General features: G+C 46.6%; 1 protein-coding gene across 3 annotated transcripts in view; it reads right to left on the bottom strand.

The window, feature by feature from the left end:
- Positions 1 to 14348: 14348 nt before the first annotated feature.
- Positions 14349 to 25740, bottom strand: part of fam78ab (family with sequence similarity 78 member Ab) — a 37652-nt gene continuing 26260 nt past the window's right edge. For all 3 annotated transcript variants that reach the window (XM_067969928.1, XM_067969926.1, XM_067969927.1), the window contains exon 2: positions 14349 to 15391. In XM_067969928.1, coding sequence (XP_067826029.1) covers positions 14866 to 15243 — 378 coding nt within the window. In that variant the 5' untranslated portion in view covers positions 15244 to 15391 and the 3' untranslated portion in view covers positions 14349 to 14865. The remainder of the gene's footprint in view (positions 15392 to 25740) is intronic.

Raw genomic sequence — 25740 nt, 5'->3', positions numbered from 1 at the left:
CAGACAGTAGATCCACAACACCAAAAAAAACACTTGATTTTGTTTTTGCACCTTGTCACGTCTCAAAATGCTTCACACACAATGGATTACTTTGAAGTGTAGACAAATACAGCAGCCATTTTGTACACAGAAAGATCCCACAAACAGCAATGAGATGACTGAACAGTTCATTTTTATTTTGATTGGTGTTGATTGAGGGAAGAATGTTGGCTGGGTCTCTGGGATAGCTCCCAGCTCTTTGAGTATGTGTCATGGGATCTTTAACACTCACTCCAGCCGGCAGATAGGACCTTGGTTGAGGCTGGATTTGTACCGCACTCTTGGTGTGAGATGTTCTCCTCGAGTCGCACCTCAGGACGTCGGTGCATTTGGTGGTCTCCTGAGTTCATTGGGCGCCCAAAGTGAGAATGCTGGTATAAGATGCGATTTTAATGATTCATGTCAAGGACCACATCTCCGAAAGGAAGGACTTACATTTCTAATAGTGCCTTTAATGTCCTCAGGATGTCCCAAAGTGTTTCATGGGCAATTAATTACTTTTGAAGTATAGTCACTGTTACTCTGGCAAACGTGGCAGACAGATTTGGCACAGCAAGATCCCACCAACAGCTGTAAGATTAACGCCCAGTTAACCCGTTGTGGTGATGTTGGTTGAGGGTTAAATATCGGGCAGGACACCGCGGAGAACTCCCCTGCTTCCCGTGAAATAGTGGCCGTGGGATCTTTTACATCCACCTGAGAGGGTAGACAGGGCCTCAGTTTAACGTCTCATCCAACAGTGCAGCTCTCCCTCATCAATGCAGTGTCAGCCTAGATTATGAACTCAAACTTCTGCTGTGGGGCTTGAACCATGACCTTCTGACCCACAGGTCAAAGTGCGAGCAACTGAGCCAAGCTGCTACGGCCTGTGTAGTTATCTATTTTTGGTGAAAGGATATCTTATTTAATGAGATCCACTCTGGGATATTTTTGTATTGCGCTGTTCATTGAAGAGGGTTTATTGCTGCAAGGTTTTTGTCCATCTCGGTAATCACAGCACCATCAATGTCCCAATTCAAGGAATAGTCTCTTTGTTAAATTATGAGGACAGGTTGCATAAACTTGGCTTGTATTCCCTTGAGGGGTGATCTGATCACGGTGTTTAAAATGTTAAAAGGTTTTGATCGGGTAGATACGGAGAAACTATTTCCTCTGGTGGGGGAGTCAAGAACAAGGGGGCACAATCTTAAAATTAGAGCCAGGCCGTTCAGGGGTGATGTCAGGAAGCACTTCTTCACACAAAGGGGAGTGGAAATCTGGAACTCTGTACTTCTAAAAAGCTGTGGATGCTGGGGAACAGTTGGAGCTTTCAAGACTGAGATCGATAGATTTTTGTTGGGTGAGGGTATCGAGGGATATGGAGCAAAGGCGGGGAAATGGAGTTGATCAGTCATGATCTGACTGAATGGCAGAACAGGCTCGAGGGGGCCGAATGGCCTACTCCCCGTACTTAATGCTCTTATATCCTCTAGCTGTATAAAGGCAATTGTAAACAATTTTACAACACCAAGTTATAGTCCAGCAATTTTATTTTAAATTCACAAGCTTTCGGAGGCTTCCTCCTTCCTCAGGTGAACGATGTGGAAATGAAATCCTCGAGGATTTCATTTCCACATCGTTCACCTGAGGAAGGAGGAAGCCTCCGAAAGCTTGTGAATTTAAAATAAAATTGCTGGACTATAACTTGGTGTTGTAAAATTGTTTACAATTGTCAACCCTAGTCCATCACCGGCATCTCCACATCATGTATAAAGGCAGATTAACGCAGCACATCGCACCGAACTCTACAATAACTAGAGGCGGAAAGATTGGCTCTGATTGCAGAGGGAGTGCCAGTGGAGAGAGGGGAGGGTCTGGGCAGGGAGTGCAGACACACCAGTGCTGCTCATTATGCCAGAAGGAACCGTCTCCGTTACATTGAGGCACAACTGACGCTGCTCTCATTGGGTGCATGTGAGAGCTGGACATACCGGCAACAATAAATCCACACATTTGGAGTGAGCAATCTCAATCGGCTCGTCGGCTTTTAATTGTCGTTTTGGATTTGGCCGCGTTATCCGAACCATTTGTGAGTTGTCAGGTTTCGTTCTGCAGCTCTCTTTGTGACTGAACACGCAGCCTGACCCCCTCCCCCTCACCCCTCCCCCACACCCCTCCCCCACACAGCGTCGGAAGGAAGAGCTGGCGTGAGTCAGGAAGTGGTCAAATTGGAGACAACCATTTTCACTGCTTTCTCATCCTTCTGTTGCAGATCAGATTTCTGCATTCAATCCAGTGCCTTTTTAAAAAAAAATATTAAACAAGCAAGACAATATAACCGATAAGCACAAGAGTGAAAACACAGAATCAGGACCGTGCATGTCGCAAAATCAATCTAGGTGAGAGAGGCCATACGGCCCATCTTTGCTCAGCCATAGGCAGTCCCTCCCCCACCCCCGCCATTGCAGCTTCTCTGAAATCATTCTAGGGTTTTCCGCCTGCTCTCCCCTACCCAGAGTCCATTCAACAACAACAACTTGCATTTATATAGCGCCTTTAACGTAATAAAACGTCCCCAAGGCGCTTCACAGGAGCGTAAATCAGACAAGGTTTGACACCGAGCCACATAAGGAGGCATTAGGACGGGTGACCAAAAGCTCGGTCAAAGAGGGAGGTTTTGAGGAGCGTCTTAAAGGAGGAGAGGGAGGCGGAGAGGTTTCGGGTGGGAATTTCAGAGATCAGGGCCGAGGCAGCAGAGGGCTGGTGGGGTGATGAAAATCGGGGATGCGCAAGAGGCCAGAATTGGAGGAGCGCAGAGATCTCGGAGGGACGTAGGAGGTGACAGAGATAGGGAAGGGCGAGGCCATGGAGGGATTTGAAAACACTGTGTGAAGATCGTCTTGACATCAGTCCAATGTTTGGTTTTCACTGGTTTAATCTTACGACCCCCTTGGGCAAGATGTCTAACTAGTGACCAGACATGAAGAACTACCGACTAGCAAACTGTTGGTGTCCAGGTCCAATCCGCTCTTTACTGAACCTGTTTACCTTAAAGTGTCCTTTTTGTATTTTTTCCTGATGTCGCAGGTCTTTCATCAAACTCTAAGGTTTAATTAAAACCAATACTTTAAATTGGGCGTTGCCTTTCCCCCATCCCATGTTGGGTAAGTGAAGGGATAGTTTGAGAAGACCAGCTCGGTTGGTAAATTTTTGCATCAGACTCCGCAGATATTAAAAGCGTAAATATTTTATCTTTTATTAATATTGAATTGGCAACTTCAAACCTCTGAGCTGCTCTCTGTCACAGTGTACCAGCTGTGCTGGGTATTGTCTCACCCCAGTCAGTGAAACACGATAGCACTAAATTCCCAGAGCTGTCGGGGAAGCTTGGATTGATTTGTTCCGACCATAATGCCTGCCGCCTTCACAGCAATACGTCAGTGTCTTTTCATTCCAGTACTATTGTCAGATACAATAATGATACTGTTTGCTTTTTTAACCATCAACATCCAGGTACAGATTAGAAAGCAGTGGAGAGCAGTGTCTGATTGGTACAGGAAGATGGTGAACAGCCCGCTCTGAACAGCTGAAAACATGAACGTTATAGTTTGCTGTCAAGAAGGAGAACTGTGGGATGGAATCGGATTGGCAGGTCTCTGTCAGCGTGCGGCCATATCTATGTGGACAGACTCCCGTGTCGTTATTTTGTGCATGTGCTGGTTGAGGTGACACACCAGCGGATTGTTTAAACAATTGTTGACCTATCAAAGCCCGGTCAGAATTATTACTTATTCATTCATCGTAAAACTGACAAGGCTTCATTTATCGCCTGTCCCCTAAGGCTGCCTTCCTTAAGAGCAATCGTTTATGCAACTGAAGAGCTTGCCAGTCCGCTAAAGAGGGCATTAGATGTCAACCAGATAGTGTGGGGCTGGAGTCACGTGTAGGCCCGATCAGGCAGTGCAGCTGGACCCTGTCTGGTTTAGATATTCCAACCAGCTGGCCTCTGGGACTCGAACCTACACGTGAGCTTGGTTCCTGTAACCCCGCTGGCGAGGGTGTCGGACAATTGTGTAGCTCCAGTTGGCCCACTTGTGGCCGGAGTGGACAGTGTGTCGAAGGAGACCACACCCGGGCCACAGTAAGGCCACACGGTGCTCGTCAGTTCACCAGAAGCCTTCTGTGATCGGTGGGCACTGCGGGACACGGGTTGTGACAATGAAGCAGTCATTTAAGTTCACACACATGTACTTTTTTAATTTGAAGAGGCTCCCCGGTTTCTACTGGTGGGACCTTCCTCCTGGATGGCGGAGAGGGGACTTGTAGTTGTCCTCGTAGCATTGGGTTTTCAAACCCTGGGACAAGAGAGGAAGCTTTAGCTGCCCCACTGAATTGTGCCTGATGCTGACACGGGGCCGTCACAGTACAGGAGGGATTGTAAAATGTGGGAAGAGTATCGGAGATGATGCGTTTCTGAAGCGATTTTTCAAAAGTGATGAGAGCAGGTGGTAGAAAGATTTATGGAGCCCTCCCCCAGAGTGAAACAACTGTCTCCGAATCACTGCCTTCTCTATAATTCACTGTCAGCTACATTAGAGACAACAAGCTGGTGGGGACTGATCAGTCGGAAGGAATTTCGAATGGGCTTCCACCTTAAGTCTTTACTTTAGGGTAATTGGCAAAAGAACCAGAGGGGAGATGAGGAAAAACTTTTTTATGCAGCGAGTTGTTCTGATCTGGAATGCGCTGCCTGAAAGGGCGGTGGAAGCAGATTTAATAGTAACTTTCAAAAGGGAATTGGATAAATACTTGAAGGGGAAACATTTGCTGGGCTGTGGGGAAAGAGTAGGGGGGAAGTGAGGATAACTCTTTCAAAGAGAAAGCACAGGCATGATGGGCTGAATGGCCTCCTTTTATGCTGGATCATTCTATGATTCTATGAAGTCACTCTTAAACACCTCCTAACCTCTGGGGGGAGAGCACTTTGGTGAACAGTTCCATTTCCTGCACCGGCCTTCCTTATGTCTGAACGAGGTTGGTGATTTAGTGCCACTTTGTGGGCAATTTTCTCCTGGTGACTCCTTGCTCACCGAGAACTAGACTGAGACTGTCCCAAACTCCCTGGGCAATAGGACAGCTGAACGGAGAGAGGAGACTGGCTGGGTTCATCCCAACGTTGCAGGATGAAAGGATAGTGCGTTGACCAGCTGCTCCTCCCAGTCTCCATGGATACATTTATCGAACTTATAAGAAGGTAAATTAACAGGTACTAAGATCAAAAATGAAAGTTGATCCTCGCAATCTGGGGAAACGGGAGATGCACAAAAGAGAACCATTCTAATTCTGAATTAGAACCCCAGTGTCCTGGCCAATATTTATCCATCAACCAACATCACTAAAACCGATTATCTGGTCATTTTTTAAAATCATTATCACATTATCATGGTTCGATAGGGCAGACGTAGAGAAAATGTTTCCACTTGTGGGGGAGACCAAAACTAGAGGCCATAAATATAAGATAGTCACTAATAAATCCAATAGGGAATTCAGGAGAAACTTCTTTACCCAGAGAGTGGTGAGAATGTGGAACTGGCTACCACATGGAGTAGTTGAGGCGAATAGTATAGATGCATTTAAGGGGAAGCTCGATAAACACATGAGGGAGAAAGGAATAGAAGGATGGGGTGAGAGGGTGAAGGAGGGTGGGAGGAGACTCATGTGGAGCATAAACACCAGCACCATTTTAAATGGGTTAATAGCTGCCTCCGTCCTAAGCTCTGGAATTCCCTCCCTAAACCTCTCCGCCTCTCTCTCCTCCTTTAAGACGCTCCTTAAAACCTACTTCTTTGATCAAGCTTTTGGTCACCTGTCGTAATATCTCCTAATGTGGCTCGGTGTCAAATTTCATTTGGTAATCGCTCCTGTGAAGCGCCTTGGGACATTTTACTATGTTAAAGGCGCTATATAAATACAAGCTGTTGTTAAGAAACTCTCGTTATGAGGAGAGACGAGATTCTGGGACTAATTTCACTGGAGCAGGGAAGGATGAGGAGATTTAAAAACAGGTCATTAAAATGGTGAAGGGTTTTGATAGGGTGAATAGGGAAACGACTATTTCCTCTGGTTGGGGAGTCAGTGACAATTTAAAATCATCACTAAGAGAGAGAGAGTGAGGAGAGAGATTGGGAGAAATGTCTTTATACGGAGGGTTGTTGAAGCAAGGATACAATGACATCGAATTTACGATGTGGAGATGCTGGTGATGGACTGGGGTGGACAAATGTAAGGAGTCTTACAACACCAGGTTATAGTCCAACAGATTTATTTAAAATCACAAGCTTTCGGAGGCTTCCTCCTTCGTCAGGTGAGTGATCTGACGAGTGATCGAATTTACAGCACAGGAACAGGCCATTCGGCCCAACTGGTCCATGCCGGTGTTTATGCTCCACACGAGCCTCCTCCCTCCCTACTTCATCTCACCCTATCAGCATATCCTTCTATTCCTTTCTCCCTCATGTACTAATCTAGCTTCCCCTTTAAATTACTCCTTTAAGGGAAAATTGGATAAGTATTTGAAGCAGAGGGAAAAAAAAAGATTTGGGGAGAACGTGGGGGATTAGTTTTGAATTGCTCTAGCAAAGAGCCAGCACAGGCACAATGGGCCGAATGGCCTCCTCCTGTGTTGTAAAATTCTATGGTTTTAACGACTCAAAAGGGCAGATACGGGAATTCACAAAATGCATTGGCGCCCTCATTAATTAACTGGAGGCAGCTCAAACTGATCCCATGATATCTCACCCGAGTCTCTTCTCCCAGTTAAACCGTGACATTAACATGAATCTCGCTTTAACAGGAATCTTCTTGGCCATTCTTCCCCCTCCTGACCTGACGTGTCAATGTCATGTGAAAGTCGTCACGAGTTAACATATGGCAGTGTCTCCCCCCGCCCCCCCACTCCCACCCACAGCAGCACTTGCCCGGGTTAGGTGTCTGCGTGTAACGGATTCCCAGGACATGGCTGTGTTCCCAAGGACGTGCTGCAGGCCAGGAGACGGCTCACTTCTAAAATTAGCCTGGGGCTGGAATGTGCGCTGAGGATTTGTGCTGAAGCTGAGTTTAATTTTAGCTCCTCCAAATTCTGAGCGAGGGACCAGATCAGTGCGACACCTGCTTCACATTCGAGGAGTGAGTAACAGCTGAAGGGGGTTGGGGAGGTGGGGGAGCTCTCGCTGAAACAGTATTTTTTTAAAAAACGCACTCGGTTGAGGGGGTGGGGCCTTGTATAGGCTTCCAGGAACAGCCTTCCTCCAGGTCCTGGTGGACATTGTAAGTTGTAAACAATTTTACAACACCAAGTTATAGTCCAGCAATTTTATTTTAAATTCACAAGCTTTCGGAGGCTTCCTCCTTCCTCAGGTGAACGGTGTGAAGGAGGAAGCCTCCGAAAGCTTGTGGATTTAAAATAAAATTGCTGGACTATAACTTGGTGTTGTAAAATTGTTTACAATTGTCAACCCCAGTCCATCCACCGGCATCTCCACATCATGACATTGTAAGTCACATACTCTGTCCGACTGGTCTATCCCTCACAGGTACTGAATCCACATCTTAGGGTTGGGGGACTGGTGTATAATGTTACTGTACCAACAGCCGCCATTATGTTGGGGTCAACTTGCGTCTTCTGGGCATGCCCCGCCTCCCCTTGTGATTTCCATCCCTACACTCTGCAAAGAAAAGGTAGAATGGGGCCAGCAGGTAAACCAGAGACCAGGTAATAGTAATAACACACCATGTGAAGGACTGTAGGACTGGGTTTAATGTGATGGACCAGCACAGGGACAAAACAGCCAACCAGATTTGGGTATAGCTGGAATTAATGAGCTGTGAATAGATTGGAATTTGACAGAGAATGACCTAATTCAGTGACTGGTTTATTACAGTCTCTCTGTCTTTGGTTCTGGCCGTATGTATATTCAGTTGTCTTGTATCTAATGTCTCTCTGTCTGAACACTATTCAATTCCTTTGATTGCCTTGACAACGGGCAGTTGGAAAGATTATCTGTAATCACCAGGCATTGTTCTCTGACTATATATGCGATAAATTTCAAGGAATCACACACTCACCTGACGAAGGAGAAAGCCTCCGAAAGCTTGTGATTTTCAAATAAAACTGTTGGACTATAACCTGGTGTTGTAAGATTCCTTACATTTGTCCACCCCAGTCCATCACCGGCATCTCCACATCATGGTGCACTTTGGAGGGACTAACAAGGCAAGGGAATACACAATGAATGGGAGGACCCTAGGCAAGACAGAGGGTCAGAGGGATCTTGGTGTGCAAGTTCACAGATCCCTGAAGGCGGCGGAACAGGTAGATAAGGTGGTAAAGAAGGCATATGGGATACTTGCCTTTATTAGCCGAGGCATAGAATATAAGAGCAAGGAGGTTATGATGGAGCTGTATAAAACACTGGTTAGGCCACAGCTGGAGTACTGTGTGCAGTTCTGGTCGCCACACTACAGGAAGGATGTGATCGCTTTGGAGAGGGTGCAGAGGAGATTCTCCAGGATGTTACCAGGGCTGGAGCGCTTCAGCTATGAAGAGAGACTGGGAAGATTGGGTTTGTTTTCCTTGGAGCAGAGGAGGCTGAGGGGGGACATGATTGAGGTGTACAAAATTATGAGGGGCACAGATAGGATGGATACTAAGGAGCTTTTTCCCTTGGTTGAGGGTTCTATAACAAGGGGACATAGATTCAAGGTAAAAGGCGGGAGGTTTAGAGGGGATTTGAGAAAGAACTTTTTCACCCAGAGGGTGGTTGGAGTCTGGAACTCACTGCCTGAAAGGGTTGTGGAGGCAGGAACCCTCACAACATTCAAGAAGCATTTGGATGAGCACTTGAAATGCCATAGCATACAAGGCTACGGACCAAATGCTGGAATATGGGATTAGACAGGGCTGATGGCCGGCGCGGACACGATGGGCCGAAGGGCCTCTATCCGTGCTGTATAACTCTATGACTCTATGGTTCATAACAGATTTACAGAGTGGGGCAGGGGGCAGTGCTCACAGTGTTACAATCGGATCGACAGTGGGACGGAGCATCGAGTACACAGCTGTACTGACCCAACACCTCAAGTTCCTGATGTTTCTCACTGTATATTCTTCTCTGATAACCCCACTCTGCCAACGAACTTTATCCTCGTTCCCTCTCTCACGCAGGACACATCAGCACAGCCCTGTCCAGCTGCATTTCCAGATGTGGTGCGTGTTTTTAAAACAAAAAGTGCTGAATATTACAGGGACAGCGCTGCTAACTTTCCAGACAGGCAGCTTTTCTTTGGTCACCTGACAGCAGACGTAGTCCATCAGTTGAACGAACGCTGGTCTGTTGATTTTCTCCTGATGTTTGCAAGAAGCCAGTATGAGTTGTGGGTGAGATATCTTGCAGTAGTGTGACACTGCACAGAAAACACTGCTCCCAGTGTGTGTGTGTGTGTCTTCCTGAACCTGTGAGGGGTGAACTTTCAGTCCTTGTTCTGCGGTTTGATATCTCTAAATGTAGTGCCCCTGCGTTCCAGTATTGCGTAGATCACGAGATAGGTTTGGGATGGAGGAGGCCCTTCAGCCCATTTGACCCACCCTACCCCACCAACTTCCCGTAAAAAAAACACGTAGCCGTGTCTTAAATGAGCCCGGTGCCCTGGTCTCAGGTGAATTATATTGGATTTCCAGTGATATTTCACCCATTATTGTAACATCAAACTCTCCAGTGTCAAATACCTGAGTGGATATTATTGCTGTCACCATTGGTTACATATTTCACGACTTTGATGACAGTTATAGAATGCACCAAATACTTAAACTAATCCGATAACAAATAAGATCTAACAAATAAAACAATAATCACAGGAGTAGAGTGTGACTAGCTGGCTCACAGTTTGAGCTTTTTAAGAGAGGCCTGGCAGTGAGGTCTAGCAGGCATTACCACCAGAGTTAGCACAACAACTGACAATGCCTTAAATCCCGATTATATTTATCCCACCTCGCTCCCTCAACTATTTTTTTTTCCACTTCCCCCATATGAGGTCTTCAGCATCACCCAGCACTCGGGGGTTGCCAACTCCGGTTGAATGTAATCCTGGAGGTTTCGTCACATGACCCTCCCAAGCTCCTGCCATTGGTCACCCGACAGGCCCATCTTCACAGGCACCGCCTTCCCATGGCCAATCGGAAAGAGAACAAACTCTTCATTACCCGATTGGATGATTCTTGACTGTCAGTCAAACAGCCTTCCCCCACCCCCCCACCGCCATCTCCGATATTTTTATATCTAATAAACAAAAAGAAAATGGGAAAAAAACAACCAATATTTTTAATGCCCCTATGAGTTTTCTCCCGGGTTTTCGCTTGTGGTAGTGTCCTGGAGATTAATATTCAATTCCTGGACAATCCTGGAGGGTTGGCAACCCTAGATTTGGTGCTAACTAGAGGGAGTTTAGTGCTGTGGACTTGGACTGACTAGGACCAGGTTGGGACTGACCAAATCATTTCAGTCAAGATCCTTGTCACTGTTTGAGGAGGCCGTCGTCCCCATCAGCTAGGCTGATGACTGTAGGAAACAAGGCAGCCAATTTGCGCACTGCAAGGTCCCACAAACAGCAAGGAGATAAATGGCCAGATCATCTGTATCAGTGGTGTTGGTTGAGGGATAAATATTGGTCAGGACACCGGGGAGAACTCCCCCACTCTTCTTCGACATAATGACCAAGCGATCTTTTACATCCACCCGAGAGGGCAGACGGGACCTCGGTTTAGCGTCTCATCCAAGAGACGGCACCTCCGACAGTGCAGCACTCTCTCAGCACTGCACTGGGAGTGTCGGCCTGGATTTTGTGCTCAAGTCTCTGGGACTCGAACCCACGACGTTCTGATCAGAGGCGAGAGTGAAACTTGGCTGCCACAATCTGGCTGTAATTGAGTTGACAAAATGAATGCACTCCCTCGACAATAGCTTGATAATCACCATTGTGTCAGTGCTAATTAAAGCAGGTCGCTCGACCGGCAGTGCTGTGATCTTTAATAGCCTTCCGCCTTTGTGAAATGTGGGCAGTCTCAGCTAATGACATCAGCAAAAATGCACGGTAGCTTTTCAACAATGGATGTTATAAAGTGACTTAGAATGTAGAGAAACCTGCTTAACTTGAGCTGTTCCCTCAAGTAAGTTCATTGTTTTTTGAATTGTGGTGATTTGGACATTCTCTGATGTTACTCACGGATGTTGGAAGTGTCGAAACACCTCTCTCATCCAGAAAACCCTTCGAGTGAAGGTGAATTAAACTGACTGAAAGGAACAATTATTGCCAAACGCTCAGTGGGACCGGCCTCTGCTGGCCTGTCTCGAAAGAAGTTTCTCTCATTCGTGGGAGGAGGGCCGTGATGCTGGAATATGGGATTAGAGTAGACAGGGCTGATGGCCGGCGCGGACACGATGGGCCGAAGGGCCTCTATCCGTGCTGTATAACTCTATGACTCTATGGTGACGATGGATGAAAATGGCCATGTTGGGAGCACTTGAAAGAAGGGACTTGCGTTTCTACGGCCTTATTACATCGCAAACAAATCAAAGCACTTCAGAACCAATTACTTTGAAGTGCAGACACTGTTGTTATGTGAGTAAATGTAACAACCACAACAACTTGCATTTATATAGCGCCTTTTAACGTAGCAAAACGTCCCACGGTGCTTCACAGGTGCGTAATCGGACAAAAATTGACACCGAGCCAAAGAAGGAGCCATTAGGACAAGTGTTTGGTCAAAGGGGTAAGTTTTAAGGAGCATCTTAAAGGAGGAGAGGGAGGCGGAGAGATGATGCAGAAACCACAGTGCACACAGCAAGATCCCAAGTGCAACTAAGAGATGAAAGACCAGTTAATCAACTGGTGGTGGTGTTGGTTGAGGAATACTCCCTGCTCTTCTTCATTATTTAGTGCCGTGGGATCTTTAACATCCAGTTGAACAGGCCGTCGGATAGTTAGCATTTTCTTCAGAGATTGGCACCTCCAACAGTGCAGCACTCCCTCAGGTAGAATGTGGACGAGAAAGATCCCCGCGGCCACTATTTCAAAGAGGAGCAGGGGGAGTTCTCCCCAGTGTCCTGGGGCCAATATTTATCCCTCAACCAATATCACTAAAAACAGATTATCTGGTCATTTATCTGGTCGCTGTTTGTGGGATCTTGCTGTGCGCAAATTGGCTGCTGCGTTTCCTACATCACAACAGTGACTACACTTCAAAAAGTACTTCAGTGGCTGTAAAGCGCTTTGGGATATCCTGAGGTGGTGAAAGGCGCTATATAAATGCAAGTTCTTTCTATCTTAAAGGGGTAAGGCCACCTCCAATCATCTGATTCTACGGTACATTGTGGAAAACTGGCTCCATCTCCTCCTCCATGTGACCCGGAGGATAACGATGAGGATTAGTGAGAGTCCAGAGACTTTAACTTTTTCCTCTTTTTTTTAATAATTCTTTTCAAAGAACATTTTTTTCTTTGTGTTTGCAGCTTTCACAGTTTCAGATGAAAACACAGACCCATTCTGGATTTGAGTGTCAGGTGGGAATGCTGCAATATATCACAGTAATGGCAACATCTCCAAGCTGTTAAATCATTTGCAAAAACTTTATAGCCACATAATTCAATAAATAACATTGCAGGCTCGAAGATTGATTACTCTTAACACTGTTCTCATTCCTGAAGCTTAACAAGGAAAACATTTATAGGACGATGGGGAAAGAGCAGGGGAATGGGGCTAATTGGATAGCTCTTTCAAAGAGCCACCACAGGCACGAGGGGCCGAATGGCCTCCCGTGCCGTACCTATGATACTATGATGATAAGGGAGGGAGGGGAGAGGGAGACACAGGGAGACCCGTTTTGATCCATTCAGGCGTTATCAACACCTGGGCCCGAAGCAGGAGATTCCACCATTTACAAAACAAATGCCCTGGGTATATTACCAATGACTAGTGGTCGCCAACTCTGGCCGGATGTATTCCTGGAGGTTTCCTCACAAGACCTCCTCCCGCCAACTGCTCCACCCCTTACTCTTCCCCCATTGGTCACCCAACATGTCCATCCTCACGGCACCCCGCCTCCCCACGGCCAATCAGAGAGCGAATAGACTCGCAGCAGTGTCCAGGAGATTAATCTTCAATTCCTGAGATTCCAGGACAATCCCGGAGGGTTAGAACTCTACCACTGACTGACGTGTTGTAGTTGATGCCTCAAAATCTTCTTTGCCCCTGCCACCTCATCCCTGGCACATGTTGACTATAATTTGCTCACTGAAGACCCTCTTCTCAGAGCAGTTAGTTAGAAGTGACCTGATAGAGGTCTTTAAAAATTATGAAGGGGTTTGATAGGGTAGACGTAGGGAAGATGTTTCCACTTGTGGGGGAGACCAGAACTAGAGATCATTAATATAAGATAGTCACTAATAAATCCAATAGGGAATTCAGGAGAAACTTCTTTACTCAGAGAATGGTTAGAATGTGGAACTCACTGCCATTTGGAGTAGTTGAGGCAAATAGTATAGATGCATTTAAGGGGAAGCTAGATAAACACATGAGGGAGAAAGGAATAGGATATGTTGATAGGGTGAGATGAAGTAGGGAGGGAGGAGGCTCATGTGGAGCATAAACCCGGCACGGACCAGTTGAGCCGAATGGCTTGTTTCTATGCTATAAATTCTATGTAATTCTATGATTGGAATTGGGGAGAGGTGAGAGTAAAAATATATGGATGCACATATACACATGCACACCCATATCCCTGTGGTAAACATGTAGGAAAACTGACAATATGTTCACCTCCCTCCCTAGTGTGGACCAGTGTAGCTTTCCAAGTCTTGCCCAGAGACAATGACACTGGTCTTGGAGGAGCCTTTAACCCTCTGGCTTCATGTCACTGACTCCTCCCAGTAATAGGCTGTAACACAGACCTTTGAAGCTGCAACAACCATCAATCATCATGAAAATGGAAATCATAGTATAAGAAATCTCAGTAATCCACCAGATGTTCAAATAGGTGGTCCTCAGGAACCCAGATGTTTGAAAAATGAGGTCTACTTTGTTTGGACTAAGTTGACCATTTATTTTAAATGGACCTCCTATTCCAGACATGGTCATCTTTTGTTTTAGTCTCAAGTGATGTTAAGTGGGTTTTGCACCTAGTTGATTCGGTCCCATATTTTTGGGACCCCCTCTCCCCCCCCCACTTATAATAATGAAAACTATTCAGGTTTATACATGAAAGAAAGACTCTCTAGAGAGTGGGAGCAGGCTGGTTTACTATCGTATATTGCAGCTTGTAACGAGACAGCATTCAGTTTATATTCATGATGAAATACTTTGACTCTTTTTTAAGGCAAACGTCTGCAATGAGAAGCTTTCGCTAACGTAAGGCAGCATGGCTTGGAGACAGGTTTTTTTTTTACAAAAACAAAAATTCGCAAAATTTGTTCGTGTGCAAGTGCATTCCAGTTTCGACTGACATTCAATAACATTTACTTTTGAGTTGTGCAATGCTTCAACAGAGGACCAGAAACTAAACCAAAAGTCTTAAGATGGGATGATCCCACAGTGCGATGGCCTTTAGCTCAGCAAACAAAACCCAGATTACAGCACAGTGATGCTCCCCCCCCCCCACCTGGCCCCCCACCCCCACCATTTGGGTTTAAGGTAGGGCAGTTGTAATTCTTGCATGGTTAGTGCATTTGCGTTGATTCGGGCACCTAGTCCCGTGTTGTGTTTCACCAGAGTCAACACGTCACTCGTGGTTTGCAGCCGTCAGTTCTTTGGAGGAATGACCACCTCAGGGTTCCCGCTCGTTGGCCGCCACATCAGTACCTGAGCGTCGTTTGCATTGGGTTTCAGCAGCACGTTAGGTGAGATGAGCTCGTTCTTGCTGAGGATCAGAGGGCGCTCCTGGTTGATAGGCTCCATTAACTTGGCACGCTGCCCCAGCGCTCTCCTTGGGTCCACCGCAATGTGAAGCTTCATTCTCCATTTGACCGTCTGCAAGACGATGATCTCGCCCGTGCCATGGTTGCAGGCCACCAGCCAGGTGGTGAAACTTTGGTCTCTCGTAATACTGGTCAGATGGGCTATGTTGGACTTGCTGGTGGGGACAGCCCAGGTGACACTGGGATAGAAGTTGTCATTCATGCTGACAGTAAAGCGGACTTCCCTTTTGGTGGGGCCCACAATGGTGTGGGTTTCTGTCGTGTTGCCGTACCAGGGATAATTCACCCCATCAGAGTCACTTATTGCCCAAATGTTTCCATCTCGAAGATCTGGCAGTTCCCAACTTGACCTTTTTTAAAAAAGAAACAAGATTAAAGTTACGTCACACACAAAACCTTGTCTTCTCTATTGATGAAAACACAAATCGTCTCTCAGCTCGTGGCCGCCTGCTTTGTTACATTAAAGAATAATTCAATGGGAATACTCGGACCTCTGCATCTCCGAGACCCCACCCACTCCACACCCCCCCACCAGCCACAAACCACACCCCTGCCGCAAGGAACATAGTGTAATCCTAAACTGACCTACTGCAGTTTGTTTGAAGTTGTGTCTGTTGGAAAACTGCTGAAAAGAGTTGGGGAGAAATAGAGCAGAAGCCTGTCCTTATATGGGTTCAATGGGCTGTTGTGCCACTGATCGACTGAGGGCGGATGATGGCATGGTCATGTGACGTTTGGCGGGTACAGAAAGAACTGATGTAAGGAGGAAAGGCAGAACAGGAGCAAAGAGTTTCAGTACATGGTCGCCAAAGGATTGAAAGAGGCATTGTTTGTACTCGCTGCCTTGTAGCTAGTTGTACTGTAATCATTAAAATGATTGATGCCACTGTACTGGTTGTCTTGTTGAAGTGATTTACAGTAGGAGGCCTTTTCTCACATCTGCCGATGTTCTTAACAGCTACGAGAAGGTGGATGCAAACAGCTGGAGTCACCAACGTTCACATCTGTCCTTCTCTCCCCCTCCCTCGTACAATGGACAGGAATAGACCCTCTGGTCCATCTGGCCTGCTCCCACACAGCTGCAATGCCTTGTGCACCACAATATATTCCTACATTACATAAAGTACTTCATTGGCTGTAAAGCGCTGTGAGATGTCCTGAGGTCGTGAAAGGCGCTATATAAATGCAAGTCTTTATTTTACCAAAGTTGCAAGATTCAACTTGTCCAGTTGGAGGAGCGGTCAGATATTGCACCAATCGCCCGAGTGTCAGTGGTGAAGGCAGACTGCCATCAGCTTACACATGGGAGCTGATGACATTCCTGGTCACCCCACCATTGGCGGCCGTGCCTTCAGCCGTCTGGGCCCTAAGTTCTGGAATTCCCTCCCTAAACCTCTCTGCCTCTCTCTCTCCTGCTTTAAGACGCTTCTTAAAACCTACTTCTTTTTGACCAAGCTTTTGGTCACCTGTCCTAACGTCTCTTTCTTTGGCTCGGTGAAGCACCTTGGGACGTTTTACTGCGTTAAAGGCGCTATATAAATACAAGTTGTTGCTGCTGCTGTTGTTGTAATACTTAGCTGACGGACGAGAGAGGGGACCAAGGATTGAGTGTGTGGAACCGTTGAGAGGCGATTGAAGAGAATGAAGGTGGCAGAATGGTCAAGGAGGCTGAAAAGGGCCAGCAAGCCACGGTCGTAGTCACACAGGGTGTTACTGGTAACCTTGGCCAGAATGTGCACAGTTCTGGTCTCCATCCATATTACAAAAAGGGTACAGAGGCACTGGAGAAAGTGCAAAAAAGATTTACAAGGATACCAGAACTGAGAGGTTACAACCTATCAGGAAAGACTGAACCAGCTGGGGCTCTTTTCTCTAGAATAGAGAAGAATGAGAGGTGACCTGATAGAGGTCTTTAGGATAATGAAAGGGTTTGATAGGGTAGACGTAGAGAAAATGTTTCTGCTTATGGGGGAATCTAAAACTCGGTGTCATAAAATATAAGATAGTCACTAATAAATCCAATAGGGAATTCAGGAGAAACTTCTTTACCCAGAGAGTGGTGAGAATGTGGAACTCACTACCACAAGGAGTGTTTGAGGCGAATAGTATAGATGCCTTTAAGGGGAAGCTAGAGAAACACATGAGGGAGAAAGGAATAGAAGGATATGCTGATAGGGTGAGATGAAGTAGGGAGGGAGGAGGCTCGTAAGGAGGATAAACACCAGCATGGACCAGTTGGGCCGAATGGCCTGTTTCTGTGCTGTACATTCGATGTAATTCTATGTTTTGGAGCTGAGAACTGTTTGGTGACTGAATGGGAGAGAGTGGGGAGTGAGCTAAGTGTGTAGTTGGGGGGCAATGAGATATTCAAGGAACTGAGAGACAGGGCAGGTTAGAGGTAGAATAACTGGGAGGATAGAGGAGACAAAGGTAGATGTTTTCTGGAGGGTGGGTTATGATGGTGATTTTGAAAGGGGTGAGAACAATACCTGAAGATAAGATTGCCACCTGTTCGAGGTTTAGAATTCTGCACAGTAACCATTGAATTTTTTGCGGAGGTAACAAGGAGGGTCGATGAGGGTAACGCGTTTGATGTAGTGTACATGGATTTTAGCAAGGCTTTTGACAAGGTCCCACATGGCAGACTGATCAAAAAAGTACAAGCCCATGGGATCCCAGGGAGAGGCTGGGGTTGTTCTCTTTGGAACAGAGGAGGCTGAGGGGAGATTTAATTGAGGTGCACAAAATTATGAGGGGACTAGATAGAATGGATAGGAAGGACCTATTTCCCTTAGCAGAGAGGTCAATAACCAGGGGGCATAGATTTAAAGTGATTGGTAGAAGGATTAGAGGGGAGCTGAGGAGAAATCTTTTCACCCAGAGGGTGGTGGGGGTCTGGAACTCACTACCTGAGAGGGTGGGAGAGGCAGAAACCCTCAAACTCATTTAAAAAGTACCTGGATGTGGACCTGAAATTCAGTGACCTACAGGGCTACGGACCAAGTGCTGGAAAGTGGGATTAGGCTGGGTGGCTCATTTTCGGCCGGCGCGGACACGATGGGCCGAATAGCCTCCTTCTGTGCCGTAAATTTTCTATCATTCTGTGAAAAGAGCCACTTCCCTAATTATCAACACTTCCATGGAGAAAAATCCCTGATTCAGTATAAAGATCGCACAAAACGACATAAACTGTTTGGATGGTCAATCAATTTAAAACCCACGCACATTAAAATATCAAATTATTGTTTTCAAGCTTTTGATATGTTTCAAATGCAGTTTCTGCTGCTGAAAAGCTTGATATAAACCAGGTGTATTTGGGGAGTCTGTGTGTGTGTGTATGTGTGTGTGTCTGTCTGTGTCTGTGTGTCTGTGTGTGTCTGTGTGTGTGTGTGTCTGTGTGTGTGTGTGTCTGTCTGTCTGTGTGTGTGTGTCTGTGTCTGTGTGTGTGTGTGTCTGTGTGTGTCTGTGTCTGTGTGTGTGTGTCTGTGTGTGTGTGTGTCTGTCTGTCTGTGTGCGTGTGTCTGTGTGTGTGTGTGTCTGTGTGTGTGTCTGTGTCTGTGTGTGTGTCTGTGTGTGTCTGTGTCTGTGTGTGTGTGTCTGTGTGTGTGTCTGTGTGTGTGTGTCTGTGTGTGTGTGTGTGTGTCTGTCTGTCTGTGTGTGTGTGTGTCTGTGTGTGTGTGTGTGTGTCTGTGTGTGTGTCTGTGTCTGTGTCTGTGTCTGTGTGTGTGTCTGTGTGTGTGTGTGTCTGTCTGTCTGTGTGTGTGTGTGACTGTGTGTGTGTGTGTCTGTGTGTGTGTGTGTGTCTGTGTGTGTGTGTGTCTGTCTGTCTGTGTGTGTGTGTGTCTGTGTGTGCGTGCGTGAGCTCAAATACTGGACCTGTGTTTCACACAAAGTGGTGAATCTCAGACATTGGTCCTAGTTCAAAGGTCATGCCGGACGTGACTTTAGACCATCTCGATCCGCCTCCCAGAGGTCACCAGGTCACGATGTAATACTCCACAAATGTGGAACCAATTGGCACTGAGCCATTCTCACTTCAAAGGGCATCGCTGCCCCCTTTTCGGAAGTTCCCTCAGTCCCACTCGCACAGACTCCACTTGGAGCCACCATATTACCCACAGGAAGGTTCCTCCCCCCCCTGCTCACACCCATCATAATTACAACCCTCAGTAACCCACAACTCACATCTATCAGCCAGTCGACAATAACAGCCACATTCTCCAAACACCCCACAAGACTCTCACTAACACATTCCACTCTTAGGAACAAAGGAACATAGGAACAGGAGGAGGCCATTCAGCCCCTCGAGCATGTTCCGCCATTCTATTAGATCATGGCTGATCTGTATCTTAACTCCATTTACCCGCCTTGGTTCCATATCCCTTAATCCCCTTACCCAACAAAAATCCATCAATCTCAGTTTTGACATTTTCAATTGACCCCCAGCCTTTTTGGGGGAGAGAGTTCCAGATTTCCACTCCCCTTTGTGTGAAGAAGTGCTTCCTGACATCACCCCTGAACGGCCGAGCTCTAATTTTAAGGTGACACCCCCTTTGTTCTGGACTCCCCCCACCAGAGGAAATAGTTTCTCTCCATCTATCCTCTATCCACCTTCACCCTTATAGGAGAAGGTCGCACACTTACAGCAGGTAACAGGCTGCCACTGCAGGAGGAAGAGTCCGCCTGCACATCCCTCCCCCACACCTCGCCTTGAAGAGAGCGGGCTGGCCATCGCGGGAAGGGCCGGCAGAGGCTCTGGACGATACCTAATCCTCTTTGTCTCTTCTGACTTCTCCTTCACCCCACACACTCTGTGTGATAAGCTGCAGAAGCTGTCAACACCCACTTCTCTCTCCCTCTGCATAGAATTTAAAGGCCCTGGTGTCCGAATAACATTTGTTCCTCAACCAACACTACCAAAAAACAGACTCGCTGGTCACTTATCTCATTGTTGTTTGTGGGATCTTGCTGTGTGCAGATTGGCTCATGCGTTTCCTACATTAGAACAGTGACTACACTTCAAAAGTACTTCATTGGCCGTGAAACGCTTTGGGACGTCCTGAGGTCATGAAAGGCGCTATATAAATGCACGTCCTTTAATCTGTTTTTGGTGCTGTTTGGTTGAGGGAGGATGTTGGTCAGAGTGTTAACTTTGTAAAATCACGAACTGCACAAGGATGGTTCGTTTAACTGAGATTGGGCCTTTTGAATTAATTGTTTGTTTCATGACGGGTGACTTTTTCTGGAGTGTTAAATGTGGAAATGCTCAGAATCTAGAAGGCCAGCTGAACGGGAGGTGGAGAATTCCAAACACAGCTTGGTGCCCAAGACCAGGGCGACCATTTGTTGAACATCTCTGGCCCCGTGACCTGGTCCTGTTCTGTCCCCCTCACTATCCCCACCTCCTGTTTAACTATTGTGCCTTTCAGATGTGAGAGGCTGGTAAGTTAGGTTAAGGTCTATGTATCCCTGAATGGAACACATAGAATTTACAGCACAGAAACGGGCCATTCGGCCCAACAGGTCCATGCTGGTGTTTATGCTCCACATGAGCCTCCTCTCAACCCTCTTCATCTCACCCTGTCAGCATATCCTTCTATTCCTTTCTCCCTCATGTATTTATTCAACTTCCCCTTAAATGATCTGTGCTATTCACCTAAACCACTCCATGTGGGAGCGAGTTCCACATTCTCACCACTCTCCGGGTAAAGAAGTTTCTCCTGAATTCCCCATTGGATTTATTACTGACTATCTTATCTTTATGACCCCCGAGTTTTGGTCTCCCCCACAAGTGGAAACATCTTCTCTACATCTAAAACTTTAAATTAATTCTGCTATTTTTTTTAACCGCTTGTTTGAGAACCAAAGGAAATTCCTTTCTCCTTCCCCTGCTTTAGGGAGACGTCCTCGGTTCCTAGTCCTGACGTTCTCCTGCCTCTCTCCTTCTATCACTACCCTTCTAGCACCGACTGTTAACGGCTGGAATCTCTCTCCTACATCGATGGGATTCTGTGGACTATTTGATTCACTTGACATTACGCCGACATGAAATCACCGTAAATATTTTTTCTTCAAATGGTTGCTATGGAATAGAAACAGCATCCGATACAGTCAAAGCTGAATGTTTGTTTTACCCACACAGGGTGTCATTCATAAAACACAATAGAGGGAAAGAACTTGCATTTATATAGCGCCTTTCACGACCTCAGGATGTCCCAAAGCGCTTTACAGCCAATGAAGTACTTTTTGAAGTGTAGTCGCTGTTGTAACGTAGGAAACACGGCGGCCAATTTGCGCACAGCAAGATCCCACAAACAGCAACGACCAGGTTATCTGTTTTAATGATGCTGGTTATGGGGTGAATATTGGCCCGGATTCCCCTGCCAATAACTAAGTCTCTATGCTCAGAGCATGTGAATAAAACCAGCTTGCTGCCTGGTATTGTCTCTGAACGTATTGAGCTGTTACTGCGAAGGGTTAAATAGGCAGCTCTTAATACTATGGAAATAGCATTCGTCGCACTTAATTCAAATTCCAGCAACACCACTTACTGAATATATCTGAGCACTGAAGATCATTTATATTTTGAAGCAAAAGCCATCTTGATTCTATTGTTTGTCAGAGAGAGAGAGAGAGACAGAGAGAGAGATGTGGACCTGACTCTCAGGGACCTCTGCTCTGGGCACATTGACTCCAGCGTTTTCATTTGTCACCAAGACAGTTGCTGAGATACTAATGTTTTGGAGGTCGGTTTCAATGAGATGTTAAACCGAGGCCCCCCGTCTGCCCTCTCAGGTGGACGTTAAAGATCCCGCGATCTTTTGAAGAGCAGGGGAGTTCCCCCCGGTGTCCTGGCCACTATTATCCCTCAAACAACATCACTAAAACCAACAATCTGGTCGTTGCTGTTTGTGGGATCTTGCTGTGTGCAAATTGGTTGCCGTGTTTCCTACATTACAACAGTGACTACACTTCAAATGTACTTCATTGGCTGTAAAGCGCTTTTGGGACATCCTGAGGTCATGAAAGGCGCTATATAAATGCAGGACTTTCTTTTAATGGAGGTGGAGTGGGGGCAGGGGAGCAGCTGCTGAACAGCCAAAGATTCAAATTAGGAAAATGTATGAAAGTGGAAGAGAAGGTTTTTTCTTTAATGGGACCTGTCCCTCTCTGGTGCCATGTATCTAAGTTGGCGATTGGCTTTATAGTGAGTCACGCACTGTCATCCCAAGGGCCCTGACAGACTGTCGCTCACCCTGGACTCCAGCAGTGATCTGGTGCCTGATGTTCCTCAACAGCTGTGAGCAGGTGCTGGATCACATCTGCAATGGGTGAGTCCAAATCCACCGGAGCTGAGCTGGTCCTCTTCAGTCCCGCTCGCTGGGCTTTTTGCCGCAATGAGCGTTTCCTTTTCTGTGTCGGGCTCCTTTCTGTTGATCGCTGAAGAAATTGGGAGTTATTCTGGAAAGCAAAGTACCTTTACCAGAAAGTAATCTAACAGTGAATCTGATTTGGTTTGATGCACGAGTGTGTTTTCTGCGCTGTATTAGATGGTGTGTCTGGTTTATTGTAACCGTGCAGGGCAATTTAAAATTGAAAGTCGAGTCAGTAATTAGTCATAAGCAGACAGATTGCAATAAATCACAGTGTTTACTTGCTGTGATTGGTGCCCTTTATATAGGTACTGCCAATGGAAGAATGAAGGAATAAACTTGCATTTATATAGCGCCTTTCACGACCGCAGGATGTCCTAAAGCACTTCACAGCCAATGAAGAACTTCTTTGAAGTGTAGTCACCATTGTAATGTGGGGGAACGCAGCAGCCAATTTGCGCACAGCAAGATCCCACAAACAGCAACGTGATAATGACCAGATCATCTGTTTTAGTGATGTTGGTTGAGGGATAAATATTGGCCCCAGGGAGAACTCCCCTGCTCTTCTTCGAAATAGTGGCCGTGGAATCTTTACGTCCACCTGAGAGGGCTGACGGGGCCTCGGTTTAACATCTCATCTTGAGAATACCTACGAGGTGCCCCTCTAATGAAATGCATATGTAGTAAAAGAATCCGGTATCGTCAATCTGAAAGACGGCACCTCCGACAGTGCGGCACTCCCTCAGTACCGGCACTGGGAGCGTCAGCCTAGATATTGTGCCCAAGTCTCTGGAGTGGGGTTTGAACCCACGACCTTCTGACTCCGAGACGAGAGTGCGACCCATGGATGGCGTCTAATGACATAGCTGGTTTTGGAGGGAGCCTGCATTAAAACCCTCCTGAGTTTGACCTTCACATTAAAACGATAGGGCGAGGTCAAGCTTTAAAGTCCGAGCGCTCGATTGGCTGAACAACCGATACGTAGACCGAGTTTTCAGCCAATCACGCACCAAATTTCAAGGATGTGGATCGCAGTCAGCTCAAGAGCAGGGGGGGGCGGGTCCACGATACTCTGGGGGAAGGGCAATTGTGTGTGTTTTTTAAATTAAAATAAATAGAGTATAAGGATATTTCTAAAATAAGTAACATAACGATAAGAGACAGAATAGAGAAAGAAAGACCAGATACTGTTGCCAGCCTGTCCTCTGGGTCTCCCGAGTTCACGGAGAGATTCATACGAACACAAAGTGCCGAATGAGGAAAGGTCATTCGGCCCATCAAGCCCATATAGGACTATCCCATTCATGGACTCCCTCCCCCTCCCCCGCTGTCAAGATCTGGTCCGAAACTCGAAGTGAATCAATCGGATAGATCGGTCTCTCGTCCTTTCTGTCCCTCGGGGTCGAGAGCAGCTTGCGCTGGGGCCATGTTCAGAAATGGGTTGCAATTCAAGAGTAAGACGGTTAAAGGCTCCTCTCATGTCGAATGAAATGGGACTTTATTGAGCTGGTTATAATTTATACATGTCCCGAACTGCTACGGTTCCTAACGCTCCGTCATCTTATTTATTGATGCGTTAACCGTACAAAAGATCCAACAGTAACTGCACGACCTAAGTTACCACTTAAACAAACGTGACGTAGCACAATGATTTAAGAGCCAGGTGTTGTTGTAAACGCAGCGTTACTTAAGTTGATTGAATCTGCTCCCTAAATGATCCCAAAACAAGGGGCAATAAATACAAGATAGTCACTAATGAATCCAATAGGGAATTCAGGAGAAACTTCTTTACCCAGAGAGTGGTGAGAATGTGGAACTCACTACCACATGGAGTTTTTAAAAAATTCGTTCATGGGATGTGGGCGTCGCTGGCGAGGCCGGCATTTATTGCCCATCCCTAATTGCCCCTGAGAAGGTGGTGGTGAGCCGCCTTCTTGAACCGCTGCAGTCCGTGTGGTGAAGGTTCTCCCACAGTGCTGTTAGGAAGGGAGTTCCAGGATTTTGACCCAGCGACGATGAAGGAACGGCGATATATTTCCAAGTCGGGATGGTGTGTGACTTGGAGGGGAACGTGCAGGTGGTGTTGTTCCCATTTGCCTGCTGCTCTTGTCCTTCCAGGTGGTAGAGATTGCAGGAAGTGCTGTCGAAGAAGCCTTGGCGAGTTGCTGCAGTGCATCCTGTGGACGGTGCGCCAGTGGTGAAGGGAGTGAATGTTTAGGGTGGTAGATGGGGTGCCAATCAAGCCGGCTGAGTAGTTGAGTTAAATAGCATAGATACATTTAAGAGGAAGCCAGATTAACTACTTGCATTTATATAGCGCCTTTAACGTAGTAAAGCATCCCAAGGCGCTTCACAGTAGCGATTATCAAACAAACTTTGACACCGAGTCACATAAGGAGATATTAGGACAGCTGACAAAAAGCTTGGTCAAAGAGGCAGGTTTTAAGGAGCGTTTTAAAGGAGGAGAGAAAGAGGTGGAGAGGTTTCGGGAGGGAATTCCAGAACTTAGGATCTAGGCAGCTGAAAGCACGGCCGCCAATGGTGGAGTGATTAAAATTGGGGATGCACAAGAGGCCAGAAACACAGGAACGCAGAGATTGCGGAGGGTTGTAGGCCTGGAGGAGGTTACAGAGAGAGGGAGCGGTGAGGCCATGGAGGGATTTGAAAATAAGGATGAGAATTTTAAAATCGAGGCGTTGCCGAACCGGGAGCCAATGTAGGTCAGCGAGCGCAGGGGGTGATGGGAGAACGGGACTTGGTGCGAGTTAGGATACGGGCAGCAGAGTTTTGAATAAGTACATGAGGTAGAAAGGAATTGAAGGATATGCTGGTAGGGTTCGATGAAGTAGGGAGGGAGGAGGCTCATGTGGGGCATAAACACCGGCATGGACCAGTTGGGCGGAACGGCCTGTTTCTGTGCTGTACATTCTATGTAATTCTACGCAATCTGTATATAATAGTTTTAGCCCCACTGGCAGTAATGTCCAACACTGCATTAAACCCTAGTTGAAAGATACAATGTGATGTTGAGATATGGACAGAGGACTTTATACCAAGGCTGGTATTCTCCAAGAGCTGCCAATTTGGCAAATAAAAGGCAGCAATGAAATCAGCCCTTTAATTGTCGGAAGTCGAGATTGCTGGAGTATTTTATGCCGCCTGTATTGTGAGGCCCTTAAAAGAAGTTGATTAAAGTCCTTCATTGTCGGAGTTGCTGAAAAGGCCTGGCCAGTTAGCAGAGCCTTCCAGTCACAGATGTGAAAGGCATTTCAACAAATATTACTTCAGTAACGTACGATAATATACGCTGACATCATTAGGCAATT

The sequence above is a fragment of the Heptranchias perlo genome, chromosome 31, assembly GCF_035084215.1.
Source record: "Heptranchias perlo isolate sHepPer1 chromosome 31, sHepPer1.hap1, whole genome shotgun sequence".
NCBI lineage: Eukaryota > Metazoa > Chordata > Chondrichthyes > Hexanchiformes > Hexanchidae > Heptranchias > Heptranchias perlo.
Note: the sequence above shows the minus strand (reverse complement) of the source record. Positions and strands in the feature narration are given on the sequence as shown.